Below are 14,243 nucleotides of genomic sequence, written 5' to 3' on the forward strand. Positions count from 1 at the left end.
TTCTGATACTGTTTTAATTTTCTTTTAACTGCCAACTGTAAGTCATCCAGACTTGCTTTCAGCGTTGCTTCAAAATGAAAATTTGTTGGTTTTTTTCTGTGAAGTTAAAATGAAAATAGTGCAGATGTTTCAAAGAATCAGTTTGCAATGTTAACAGGTTTTGCGTTGCATGTGAAAAGTGTTTTTCTTTTTTTTCAACTGCTTACAGCCCATGGGAAATTCTAATGGTTTTATGCAATAGAACAAGAAATTAAAATTTATCCATAGGTCTTGATTTGTGGCAGGTTGTCTTTTCCTGCTGCTCTGAAAAAAACAACCAAAACTTGGCTGAGTTATAAAAAAACCTGTTCATGAATACTTGGAAATGGTCATTAAACTTCTACAGCTTTCTTATTTAATTTTTCTTCTTAACAGTTACTTCAGCGACCATGCTCTCTTTTTTTTTTTTTCCTCCCCCTCTCCCGTTTTCCCTCTTCAGTTCATGTGCATTGACCTGGTTGTCACAGTCTGGGGCTGAACAGCCAATTTTGGAGGTGTTTGTTTCAGTTGATAGAAACACTGTTGCCCTATGTACAAACATAGAGGAAGATGGTTACTGTAAGGAAAAGTAGAGTAACAGTGAAATTAACATTGAAATTGTGTGCTGATCATCAGGAGGTACCTCATGAGGGGGAATCAACTAAGATTTTATAGAATCACCTTCATTTTAGTATTTTTAACAACTAGTAATGCGAATTGAGAGTCAAGTCAAGCTTGACACTGAAGGGCTGGGAAGACTGTGGATTTCATAAATGGCAGAAGCGGTTGTAGGTGGTGGCAGATAGAAATGGGCCAGCTTGGTTAGTGTTTGTATGATAAACCAGGAACTCTCCGAATGAGAGGGGAATAGAAAGATGCTAACTATTTGAAAATGAGACTCGAATATAGAGCCTGTCTAAAACCCAGGGATATTTCTCCATCTGTCAGAGGAAAGCCTTATCAATTTTGTGAACAGTGTTAATAGTTAAGTGATAAGAAGTATCTGATGATACAATTGATTTTGATAGGTTTCTGTGGTAAATTGGGGACAAGAGAAAAAGGTTGTATGAGAAGGAAAAAAAAAAGGTGATTGCTATATAGCTCTGGTAATAATAGCTAAAAATCCTAGAGATGAGAAAACTCTGATTTTAAATATATTTTGTGCTGTACAACACATTTGAATTCTTAACATGTCTTGGTATGGTAAGTATATTGGGACTTACATACTGTTTTTCTTTAGAAGTAGAATGCTACAGTCAGACAGCATATAGTAAAATATTTGGTTTAGCTTGTTCATTTTATTTAAGCTGCTGTTTCAAAAAAAATACATAAAATGATGAGGGCGATCAGAAATATACTTCTGCTATTAGAACAAATGCTAATATGAAAGGTTTATAATAATACACTGTTGGTGCATGGGGATTGTTTCCTGCTAGGGTATTCTTTCTGTTTCATAGTGTCTGTAGAAATCCTTTTTTGTAGATAAAACATTACCTGAAGTAAAACTTCTGTTTTTTTAAGTACTTCACTGCATACTTCTGTCTTTGCCTAATCATCCATGAAGTTCTTGTGGCAGTGGGGAGAAAGGTAAAGGAGAGGACAGGACATGTAACACTGGCTTATATAATGTTGCTCTGTACAACATTACAGAAAACTTAATCTTGCATTTAATGTTGCAGCAAATACTGAAATCCTCTTTTCAAGGGAAAAAAAATGCTTTGTGATGATATAAATATTTGTATGTAAATTTTGCATCACTGTATTTCCTGTTACTTGTATGGATTTCTTACCATGCTGCTATATGAACACAGGTGTTATGAATGATTTCATATTATAGCAGGAACACTTGTAAAATCATTCACTTATTAAGCTGTACTGGTATTTTTGCATTTTTATTAAGATGTCTCTTACCTTCATCCTCTGCTGTTGTGCTGTTGAATACACATCTCCCTAGGTGTATCAAGGTGTGAAGAAGCATGGCTTTTTGCAGCCACACATGTTGGCAGAGCAGGAGGTGGTTATCACGACATACGATGTGCTCCGCACTGAGCTGAACTATGTAGATATACCCCACAGTAACAGCGAGGACGGGCGCCGCTTCAGGAATCAGAAGCGCTACATGGCCATCCCGAGCCCCTTGGTAGCAGTGGAGTGGTGGAGGATCTGCCTTGATGAAGCACAAATGGTTGAATGCACCACTGCAAAGGTATGGCATTCCCAGTCATGCATTTATTTAACTTGAAAAGGTTGTGACAAGCTCACTGTAAATAATACAATAGCCTTCCCTCTTCTCTTAATGTTCAGTGCACTCAGGTAATTTGTCCTTGTAGCTTGTTCTTTAGAAGTGAAACTTTTGTTGGAGATGTTTACTATTAAATGGTGCTCTTGTTGGAATTTTGGCTGCCTGCAAAGTATATCCAGCTCAAAAAATACTTAACATAATCTATACCGACAGTTTGAAGAACTAGGTCATCATGTTGTGTATGGTGTTTGAAAACAAGACCCGAGCCTGTTCAGTGACATGGTTCAGAGGCACGGATATGTCCTTTGGGTCTAGAAGCTAAAATAGTCAGCAGTGTGTCTGCAGACCAGGGCCACAGTCTGCAGAGTGAGATCATTTTAATTAGTATTCGTCCAGTCTTTTTGCCCAAGATGGGAAAACAAAAATGCTAGTTACGTAATGGCTTGTAGGCTTAAATTATTTATTTAGATTTTTAAAGTTTACTTTTGTTGACTGTTTGCCTTCTGTGAACCCTTAGTTGCATTTGATTACTTGTAAGTGCATATGGCTTTTACCAGCTTTACTTTCAGAACATCACAATAACTGTATACACGTTTTGTATATGTATTGTACCAATGGTGCTTATAGGTCTGCTAATTTTACATACTGGAAGGATGTTCAGACTTTTTAAAAATACAGTCCATGTATCTTCAGACTGTGTTTCCACTCTGCCTTTGGTTTTCCATTCCTGGTTCTGTCTTCTTTTGCTAGGCAGCTGAAATGGCTCTCCGTTTAAGTGGAATCAATCGCTGGTGTATCAGTGGTACTCCGGTGCAGCGAGGGTTAGAAGGTAAGTTTTTTATGTATTGGTGTCATCTGTGGACTTTTCTTGTGCTGGTCATTAGGTAGCAGTTTAAAGCAGTTAAAATGACTGCTAGTTTTGCCCAGAATACATTAGGTACTCTGACTTAGTAAGCCATAAACTATAAACATGTAATAAAGCCATCAATAAATGTGTCAATAGAAAAATTGCAGAGCTGAAATCTTTATCTCCCTGAGTTAGAGAAATGCTTTGGGCAGCAGAGAAGCTGTATGTCAGAGAGCTGACTCAAGTCTGTTCTTCAGTGTTCACTTAGCAGAGTGGGTAAATAGTAACCCCTCTATATCACAGCTAAAGATAGTCTGCTTCTGTCAAATAGAGCAAGCAAAGCTGTATTTGCTTTTTGTGTAGCCCTGTAGGAACTACTGTTGGCATCAACAGCTGTGAATATAAATTCTAAAAGTTGTCCTAAAGCCTGAGCTGTGTGGAGTAGGGAGCTGCGTGTTAGCAGGTGACATTTATCTTGTCTTTTCTGTGAGGTACTCAGTTTCTGTAGACAGGCTTCAGACAGAGATAGAAAAAAGAAAGAGAACTGACTTGTTTATCTCCCTGTGTTCTTTGATCGATTTAGAATGTGCTGCACATTGAGGCAGGGAGTTTGAAAGTGGATAAATCAGTGGAGCGTTTGTGAACTGTTGTTCAGATATATAACTATTCTGTAAGTCAATATTGTAGATTAATTCATTGTGGAATAGTAGATTAAATTTATAAATAAACATAATGTTTATAAATAAACATAATAGTTTTGAGAATACTTAGTCAGTAAAGCAAACACTAGAGAAGGAAGTGATTTTTTTGACTCTTATGACATGTTCAAGTCCTTCTGTGTGATAGTGTTGTCCAGAATACACGATGGCCAGGTGCTGAGGCTGTACTCAGGCAACCCCCATCTCGTATGGAGTGAAAACTGCTGACTAATTTGAATCTCTGCCAGCGCTACTGTAATAAAGTGGTATAGAACTTCTGGGTAAACAATTACTTTATGCATAGAAATGATTCCCAGGAGTTTTCTTCCTCTGGCCCATGATGTATTTGGTGAATGTCTTGCAGCTCTCAGCTTTATGGTGATTTTGGTATCCAGCTAACAGAATAAAGAATGTAGCAACCAGATCTTTAAGTACTATCAATAAGGTACCATCACGTATTTCTATTTTTGCATTGCTTGCAGGCAGTACTGAAACGTGAGCTTCTGTATTTTTCCAGTAAGACTTTATCTAAGGACTTAAAGTCAGTAAGTCCTTAACTTTCGTCCCCCAAAATGCTGGGATTCTGAATTGGACAGAACATGCAAGCTGTATTTTTTCAGTTAGTAAGAAAACTAAGAGCGTTTTGTTGATTTCTTCTGCTGTAGCAGAAAAGTCTGTGGAATTGCAGCCCTTTTTAGGATGGTGGGCAACAGACAGTTGGTGCACAGCAGGCTGTGAAGTAATGACACTGAGCAATATTGTTATAGAAAGACTTGGCAAATCCAGTTAACCATATGCAATCGTGGAATTTCTGCCCTCACGCCTGCTCTGAATAGGTTTAAATTCATCACTGTGTTCTGCTAAACTTGAAATTAGGACAGTGGCTCACAAATAGTTATATTCCAGGAAGTTCTATGAAAATCTGGTCTCCTGTATCAAATTAGCTATTTGGGTGAGGGAATGACTAGAAAACAAGTAGAAAAAGATAGTGGTCAGAATGTTGCTTTATGTCTGGTAACTTTTCTATGAAATTTAATTTTTTTTGAGGCATATTGTCAAGTATTAAACCAACAATTTTATACTAAAACACTTTGTTTTCTTGGCAGATCTGTACGGATTAGTCCTTTTTCTTGGAGTTGATCCTTACTGGGTCAAACATTGGTGGGACCAACTTTTGTATCGACCTTACTGCAGGAAAAATCCACGGCCACTCTACAGCCTAATTGCCAAGATAATGTGGAGATCAGCAAAGAAGGATGTGATTGATCAAGTAAATATGAGCTTTGGGGTTTAAAATTCCTGAACAACATTTATCAATAGCCTTATTTGAAAATTACTTATTTTCTTTTTTTTTTTTGTAATTTCAGATTCAAATTCCCCCTCAGACAGAAAATGTACACTGGCTTCACTTTTCTCCTGTGGAGAGACACTTCTATCATCGCCAGCATGAGGTGTGCTGCCAGGATGCTTTGGCAAAACTCAGGAAGATTTCAGACTGGACTCTTAAGCTTAGTAGCCTAGATAGAAGGACCGTGACTTCTATTTTGTACCCTTTGCTGCGGCTGAGGCAGGCCTGCTGTCATCCACAAGCTGTTCGGGGAGAGTTCTTGCCATTGCAGAAAAGGTGAGTTTCTGTTGCTTCCTAAATGACTTGCTTTATTTAATTGTCCCTGACTGTACATGATCTTGTACAGTTCTCAAATAATCCTAATTTTGAACTTCTTTAGTTAAATGTGCAACTAGGTCATACCAAGCTATCTGACTTTAGGAGTTGAATAGGATGCAGTGTAGGGTATTTAGTGTAATTCTTATGTTAAAGAATGTAGTACTGAGGCAGTTGTGTTTGCAGTAATGTTTTACCCTTACAGTGGATACTAGGGTGTTGCAGGTGACAGATTGGGTGTGAAACAAACCAGATTATTTTTCGGTTTTGAATAAGCCCACTGATTTTGTTTTGTTTCTTACAAAACTTGTGTTCATGAAGGACAAAATAGCAAAATGAATAAGCACAATGGAGTAATTCTTAAATTCAAAGAAAATGCTGTTATTGTGAGGTTGCAGAATTTGTAAATGTAGATCCAAAACTGAAAGCTGTTTTTAGATGTTTTTTCTTTTTTCTGTTTTTTTGGCATGCTTTCAGGATCATCTTCCTCACAAGTGCCCTGCAGATACCAGTTTGATATCAGCTTTCATTAGCCCAGAGAGCACACTGAGCTTGTACTCTTAGCAAACAGTTAGAGGGAGGTTGTGACGGAACAGGCTCTTTCTGTTCCAGGCCCTCAGAGCACTGCTTCTTTTTTAAACTACAGGTAGCAGATAAGGCTGTGAGTGTTTTATTTCTACTGTTTCCTGCTCTTGTTCATCCATTCTATTCAGTCTCTTTTTATGCTTTTTATGAAGTTGTGTTCTACTCCTCCTTTCTTATGCAGTGCACCTACAGTGCTGTTGTGGTTTTACCCTGGCTGAGAGCCGAGATCCACGCAGCTGCCTGCTCTTTAAAGGAAAAGAGCAGGGGAAGGGTGGGGATGTGAGGGAAGGGAAGGGAAAAGGAAGGGGCAAATAACAACCCCAAATCAAGAAACCAAAAGCCCGTGGGTTGGGATAAGGATAGTTTACTAAAATAGCAGAAAGATAAAATATAACAATGCTAACAGGACTTCAGAGCAAAAAATATATGAAGCTGTTGATACACAATGCAGTTTCTCACCGAACCCACAACTCGGGCCGTGCCACCCAGAGCCGTCCCGGAACCCGACCGTCGCCCACAAACTGCGCGTCCCAGAGCTGCCCCCGGCCTTCCTCCCGTCAGCCCCCGATATCCTGGGCAGGACTCAATTGGCATGGAATACTCTCTTTGGTCAATTTGGGTCACCTGTCCTGGCTTCACCCCTCCTTTCTCATGAATAGAGAAATATGAAGAACTGAGAAAGTCCTTGACTGTCTGACAGCAACTAGAAACATCAGGGTGTTATCAGCACTGCTCCCATTTTAACTCTCAAACACAGCATTCCATCCGCTGCTACAAATGAAGTTAACTCCATCCTGACCAAAACCAGGACAAGTCCTTAAGCACCTGTAACTGACTTTGTACCTCTTTCAGCAGGGACCAATAGTAGTCATTGTGCTGTAGCACTTTGTCTGACAACCTGTGAGTTTAGAAGCAAGGACTCAAACATGGGACAGATCAATATTACCATCAGCCCCTAGAAGGTTATTTGATTTAAAACAAGCCACAAACAAAATGTGTGAACTGAATTGAGTATGCTGGGGTCAGCTTAGCACTCTGATTTTGGTGGAACAGTTGCAGAGTGACAGCTGCATTGTAACTGTGGTGGAAAACCTAGCAATGAAAATGTAACCTTTCTTAAAATCATACGTACAAAGAAAAGTAGTTTCTCAGTGCTCTTTACATATCATTTGTATGAACCAAGCTTGAATGTAGCAGTGGATGTTCCTATAACAGAGAGAAGATTTGGCTTCTGGTTTGGGCTATTTTTTTTTTGATAATGATGATCAGTGCTAGGAACTTAGAATAAGAGAAACTGATGGAAACAAAGTTACTGTTGGAGTATATGGGCAAGAGAAACTGGCTTGGAACATGAACTCTGAGTTTGGAGTGTATTTTATAGGTGACTTTTTTCCCCTACCTGTGTAGTGAGGGCAGTAAATGAGCACAATTAGCAAAACAGAACCTTCAAAAGGGTGTTTTCTAGGTTCCACTTGTTAAAAATCCCTTCTTTTTTGTCTTTAATTGTTAGTCTCAGGATATGTGTCAAATTGCATTCTTTAGATGTGCATCCTCTTGCTTTTAGATGTTTTTCTTGAAACTGCTGATGGCTTTGCAAATGTAAGTAGTAATGGGAGAAGCATCAGAGTGTGAGCAGCAGGTGCTATGTGTACTGCTAGTACCTCTGCGGAATTCAATTCAGCTAATTATTTACTATGCTTATGCTGATTTAAAGCCTGCTTTAGTGTAGCACTGTAGTGTAAACTCAAGGCTCAGTTTCCACAGTTGGAGCGGTGTTGCAAGGAGAGTGAAATAAAAGGGCTAGTCAAGGATACCCTCCTAGTGTATCAGGAGCCCAGACTGCACAGGAGTTATGTCGTCTCCTAATCTATTCCACGGCATTAAATGCCAAAGTGTAGATGATTCTCCTGAAGGTGAATGAGGGTGAGGAGCAGAGTTTCAGGGAGGGGAGCAGTGTCTGGTCTCACAGCAGCAGCTGGTCATAGGAGGAGCCTCAGGTCGGGTGTTGTAGACAGACTCTCCTGTCTCTTCCCATCTGTCTTCCTGCCTGGGTTCCTTGTCCCTTGGCCTTACTCTAAGCTATCCTTCATGCTTCTTTCTCATCTCTCTTCTTGCTTCTCCCTCTTACCTCTTAATTTCCTATATCTTTAAGTGAATTCTTTTCTGAATAAATTCCTATGATTAATTATGACTATTACAAGCCAGTATAGAAAAAGAAATTTAAAACAATGCTTGATAATCTTCACTGTTCTCATTTCACATGGTTTCCTCTTTACCTTGACATCTCAAACATTTTGCATGGTTAGATTGGTTGCAGAGGGGAAAAAACATAGTCTCTCATAGCTGTTTTCATTTAAACAGCTTCTAGCAAAATGAGATCTATTTTTGTTTCTGTGTCCTATTCACCACGGTAACAGAAGGAGCAAAATATTTTGCCCTGTGAAGGATTATTTTACCTAGTTCTAATTTTCCTATTGTTTCTTATTTCTTTCAAATTTTAGATGATGTCCACCTCTTGACATACTCAAGTTAGGGTAAAGCTGTAGCTGGAAGAAAAGCTGACAACTGTGGGTTTATTAATAAGTAAATAAATCTCAAGTAAACTTTTTCACGGTATGCTGGATGCTTGTAACAGTCTCTCATGTTGCATGGTGTAACAACACTTTTGTGATTTTTGTTTCAAATTTGAGCTATTTGGTCTCCATTTCAGCACCATGACCATGGAGGAACTGTTAACATCTCTGCAGAAGAAATGTCGAACAGAGTGTGAGGAAGCTCACCGGCAGTTGGTGTGTGCTCTTAATGGCTTAGCTGGTATCCATATCATTAAAGGTAAGATTAGATGGCTGTAGCATATTATTTACTCCTTTTAGTTGGCCAATTATGGTTTAGCTGACACTGTGCAGAAACAGGGACTTCTTCAAATTCGGGAAAAAGCTGAAGTGGAAATCTCTCTAGCTTTCCAGGATTGTAACAGTGTTTGTAACAAAACCCAACAATCACTGTAGATGAAGTAGGAAGGAATATAGGTAGTCTGGTACATCTTTGAGGTGTCTCAGAGTATTTCTGTCTTTTCCTGTGTTATATCCTTTCTCACTTCCACCTCCTGTGTGTGCTGGGACAATAAAAGAAGTCCTATTTGTATAGTTGTACTGAACGTGCTCCTAAGTCCTGCTTTCTGGGCTTTGTGCCCCCTGCCATGCAAACTGCTATGCTGACTATGGAATCTCTTTGCTGCAGCTCTGTCATTGTTTTGTGTGAATTAGGAGGGGGGAAAAAAAGCTTTAAATAGGAAACAAACAAAAAAATCTTGAATGTCCCACTAAACAAATCAAGTAATTCGAGTTTATTATTGTGAATGTGGAAAAAAAATAAATGCCTCTTTCCAAGTAATAAGTCTCTTAAAGTTGACAGGCTGCTTGAGTTTCTCCAGCTCATAGTAAAGTCTGCTTTCAAAGAGGAAAAACAAACTGCCTGTTCTGTTACTTGCCTTACAGAAAGAAAGACAGCATTCAGCTTCTCTAGTATATAGTTAGTAGGTTTGAAATACATTGTTATAATTGCAGCACAGAGATAAAATTTTTGAGAGAATTATGTGCTTAAAAAGATTGAAAACTGCATCTGGTGAGGAACAAAACTGGGACTGAGGCAGAGATCTTGTCCATCGCTCCCCTCTGCACCCCAGCATTACTGTTCCATTCAGTTGTCTTTATGGGTGAGGAAGAGGTGTACCTTATGAGCAAAGCCATTAAGTTATTGTTAGAATAATTGAAATCTTATAGGTTTTATTGTTGTTAGTCCAGATCTAATTGTTACAGACAAAAAAAAAAAATCACATTTACTTGACATTTACTTGTTTCTGCTGCTTGTCCTGCTTTTATGCTCACCTTTTTACTGTTCTTCTGGGTCCTGAGGTCGGTGATTTCACAGCTGTGGCTGTGCTATGCCTAGCTGTCACCACCTGGAGTTCTTCAAGAGGCATAACATGTTTGGTTTGTTCTTTCTCACTGGAGGATCCAAATAGGGTTACTTTTATGCTTGCTAGCATGCTTCTACACCTTTCTCTTTCTTCACTGATCTATAGCTCCACATTAACGCCAAATTTAGTGTACATGATGCCTTTTATGAATGTCACATACTATTTCTGTGTTCTCTTTGTTGCCCCTAAAACCAGTTTTGTCCAGCTCTAGGTCTGCATTTCTTCGAGGGTGAGTTGTTGATAGCCGTGGCTTCCTTCTTCACTGCCAAGCCTGTGCACCATCTCTTAACATCCTGTGGCTGTACTTTACACTGCATCCTGTATCTTTACTTTTCAAGGCCTCTGCTTTTGTTACTTGGCCTGTATTTGTACTGCATTGTGTTAGTTGTAAATATCTCGTTCTACTTGGAGCAACTGCTTGTTACAGCAATGTATATAAAGCTGTGATTGTACAACACAGTGATAAACAAAAGTTAAAAACAAATAATAAAAATTAGCCGTAGACACCTAGTAAATTAGCAGAATTGCTGCCACAGCTAAGCCAAGTAAAAGATCACTGCAGGTTAAGAAAGTCAAAAGAGGTATGACAAGCTTCAAGCTTGAGGCCTTGCAAATTCAGCGCATAGCTTTTGGCCTGTTACTAGTAATGGCAGTAGTATATTGGAGGACTACACCCCTGCAACTGGTTCAATGTACAAAGCAACAAATCTGTTGAAATAGGGTTGTTACACTTCCAGATGTCAGAAGATGATTTCTGTTAAACATTTCCAGTCTCTGTATTTATCTGTGGTTTTAAGTGTCTTCTAAGACTATTACTAATTAAATTTCTGTCAACTGAGAAAAGAAAAAAATACGTTCTTTTGGCTGCTTTTCCATATGCACCTTCAACTTTGTATTTCTTTTCAAATTAATGTAGTCTATTTTCTGAGAAGTGATTGTGATGTTAGCAGCTTACATCAGCAGTTATGTTCCCTGCATGTATATAATCATTTCTGCGTTTCTCAAGTATGACACAGCTTTTTTTTTTTCACTGGAAGAGTGAATAATATATTTGCAGTGTGACTTTAATACTGCATCACTGCAGTAAATTGTAAATTTATTTCTCTTAGTGTAATATATGAGATTTTTTTTGACTTACACTGCTGTCAATACATATTTTAAGATCAAGAAGTCTACAGATCTTAGTGACAAAAGATATTTAATTTGAAAACAGCTTTAATCTTTGTAAAATATAATATACTCTTTAACCAGTTATTTGGATTTCTTTTGTTTTGTGTTTTTGGTGGGAGGAGGGAGGTGGTGAATAGGAAAGACTTGCTTGAAGACAAGCAGATATTATACAGCCTCTCTGAAAACATTGTAGTGTGCTACAAGTGACAGCCAGTCATGGCTTGCTGTATGTTTAAAACCAACGCAACATGTGTATGTTTTTGTTACTCTTTTTAATTCAGGAGAATATGCACTGGCTGCAGAGTTGTACAGAGAAGTGTTAAGATCATCTGAAGAGCACAAAGAAAAGCTCAAAACAGATTCCTTGCAAGTGAGTGAGCATTCAGATGTAAAGAGATGTAGTTAAGAACTGAAATACTTTAGATTTACTTTAACAGGTCAGTCTTCTCTTCATTCCTGTTGTGTGCTGAATGATTCTTTCAGCCTGCTGTCATTACCACAGTCTTATATAGGAATCTGTCCAGTGAACGTTTTATGTGTGTGTTTTTTGGGAAAGCTACTTTATTTCTAAAAACTCTTCCTTGTGAGTCTTCATGATATCCAAGAAGCAGTGTATGATCTCCACCTACTGTTCTGCGTTAAATTAACAAGCTGAACTTCTAGATTTGTGTGTGTGCAACTGTGATTGCTCACGTTCATGGCACTACATTACATCCTGCAAATGCACGATGGGGTTACTCTGAGATTTATATTAATGTGCCAAATGATATAGAATAAAATTGCTGCACTGCAAATGTTCTCTGAAAGGACATCAAAACCTGAGAAATAATTCAAGTTAATTTTCTCCTCAGGCATTATATTAATATTAATTTTGAATATTAACAAAATATATTTTTCTCCAAACCACAGTGGTTCTTGAAGTAACATGTTGATGTTTCTTCAAGAAATATAGGCCAAAAATTACCACAGTTCTCTTAAGTGTAACAAGATATTTAAAATATTAATGATGAACAACTGATCACATCTTATCTATTTCTTTACTTTGCTTGCTTTAGGAAATTATTGTTTGACATATTATCATATGTGGTTATCTGATAGTTCTGTTGCACTGCTTTGATCCTTCTTTCTCATTTGTGACTTCCCAGAGACTTTTTTCACTTAGCATAGCCATATCAGCATAAACCTGTTAAACTACTCGTAACAACATTGTTCATTAAGCTGTTTTACTGCCTGATGTTGCCTTCATGTAATGAAACTCAACTCCTGCTGAGTACTTCCCAGTTGTGTAGGCTTAGCTCTTTAAGATAATGGCAAATCTCTGCTGGCCAGTGCTCTTGGATGGCTGAGATAGTAACAGTAAAAAAGTGGGCCCTTCTTGGCTTCACCTCCTGGGTTCAAGTTCAGGATTGTGGAGATAATTAGTATGAGCTTGTGGGAGATACATAGAAGCAGCATATTATTAGGGGTCTGGTTTGGGATGTGGAATCATAGAATATGTAGCGTGATCCTAGGGAAGAACAGAATTGTCTTGTACCAACAAGACGCTTATTTTTCCTAAAAAAGAACAAAAAGGTCATGCTTTGTTCAGTCATGTTTTATTTCAGGAAAGTGAAAAAAAATTGAAAAGTATTGAATCTCTCAGGAGCTGGTTCCCCCCTTTCTACTCCCTTTTTTCCTTCCCCCTTTCAACTCCCTTTTTTCCTCCCCCCCTTTCTACTCCCTTCCCCCTCACCCCTTTCTACTCCTTAGTGAATTATATCCTTATAATATTGTGAAATATATTTACACAAGACTATCATTTGGGATAATTTGTTTCCTGTAATAGTGTTTTAATTAGTAGGGTGAATATGGGACAATCTGATGACTTGGTATCAAACTTGTCTGCTGATTTGCTTTTGAGGTATTGAAGAAGGCCTTGTTAATGCTTCATTTCCTATCTCATTAAAATGAGGAAAAGAATGTTTATTTTTCTTCTAGGAAGCTTCCAGATTAACAAAGGGGGAAAAAAAGAAACTAAATTTAATACTAATTTTGTGCTGTGAGCTTTTATTGCTTTTAATCCTTTTTCTGTCACAGATGTTGCAATGTATTTTTTTCATGATTGTTGTTAACTTTGTGTATGTTTAGAGACTTCATTCCACACACAATTTGATGGAACTGTTATTGGCAAAACACCCAGGAATTCCCCCAACTTTGCGTGATAGCCGACTGGCAGAAGAGGTAAACATTGTTCAATTTTACATGAATGTGTTTTGAAGAGCACTTGTTCATTCCACTGTGGTGGGTTGACTTTGGCTGGTGGCCAGGTGCCCACCAAAGCTGCTCTGTCACTCCTCAGCAGGACAGAAGGGAAAAAATAAGATGGAAAAAAACCTTGTGGGTTGAGACAAGGGCAATTTACTAAAGCAAAAGGCTGCATGTGGAAGCAAAGGAAAAACAGAAGATGTATTCTCTACTTCCCATCAGCAGGCAATGCCTGGCCACTACCAGGAAGCAAGGTTTCAGTATGTGTGTAGTAGTTGTTCTGGAAGAAAACATTGTACATGCATGTGCTTATTCCCCCCACACACACACACACACAAACACCTCTCAGCTTTTATTGCTGAGCATATATTAGATGGTATGGAATACCCCCTCATCAGTTTAGGTCAGCTGTCCTGGCTGTGTGCCCTCTCAAGATCTTGCCCAGCCTATTGGTGATGGGGGGAATAATGTTGGAAAGACAGCCTTGGAACTGTGCCAGTGCTGCTCAGAAGTAGGCAAAACACTGATGTGTTATCAACACCTTGCTAGCTACAATACACAGCACTATGAGGGCTGCTCCAGGGAAAATTAACTCCGTCTCAGCCAGACCGAATACATTATCCTTCAGTATTTTCTCTAATTAAAGAAATAACATTAAAATGCTTTCAAATTAATTACATTTATTTCTTTTCAGGTTAATAGTGTCAAGTGTTGTTTACTGTGTGAGATGAGAGCAGAAATGTCCAATGAAGTGCTGCTGCTCTGAATGTTTGGTGAACTGTGTGTTTTGTAGAAGG

General features: G+C 38.5%; 1 protein-coding gene across 1 annotated transcript in view; it reads left to right on the forward strand.

The window, feature by feature from the left end:
• The window catches only part of SHPRH (SNF2 histone linker PHD RING helicase), a 52,751-nt gene that overhangs the window by 15,303 nt on the left and 23,205 nt on the right, over positions 1-14,243 (forward strand). The window contains exons 10-16 of the mRNA XM_084262256.1: positions 1,973-2,224; positions 3,011-3,089; positions 4,912-5,075; positions 5,173-5,429; positions 8,764-8,885; positions 11,484-11,572; positions 13,330-13,422. Coding sequence (XP_084118382.1) covers positions 1,973-2,224; positions 3,011-3,089; positions 4,912-5,075; positions 5,173-5,429; positions 8,764-8,885; positions 11,484-11,572; positions 13,330-13,422 — 1,056 coding nt within the window. The remainder of the gene's footprint in view (positions 1-1,972; positions 2,225-3,010; positions 3,090-4,911; positions 5,076-5,172; positions 5,430-8,763; positions 8,886-11,483; positions 11,573-13,329; positions 13,423-14,243) is intronic.

Source organism: Gallinula chloropus, assembly GCF_964237585.1.
Source record: "Gallinula chloropus genome assembly, chromosome: 3".
Lineage (NCBI taxonomy): Eukaryota > Metazoa > Chordata > Aves > Gruiformes > Rallidae > Gallinula > Gallinula chloropus.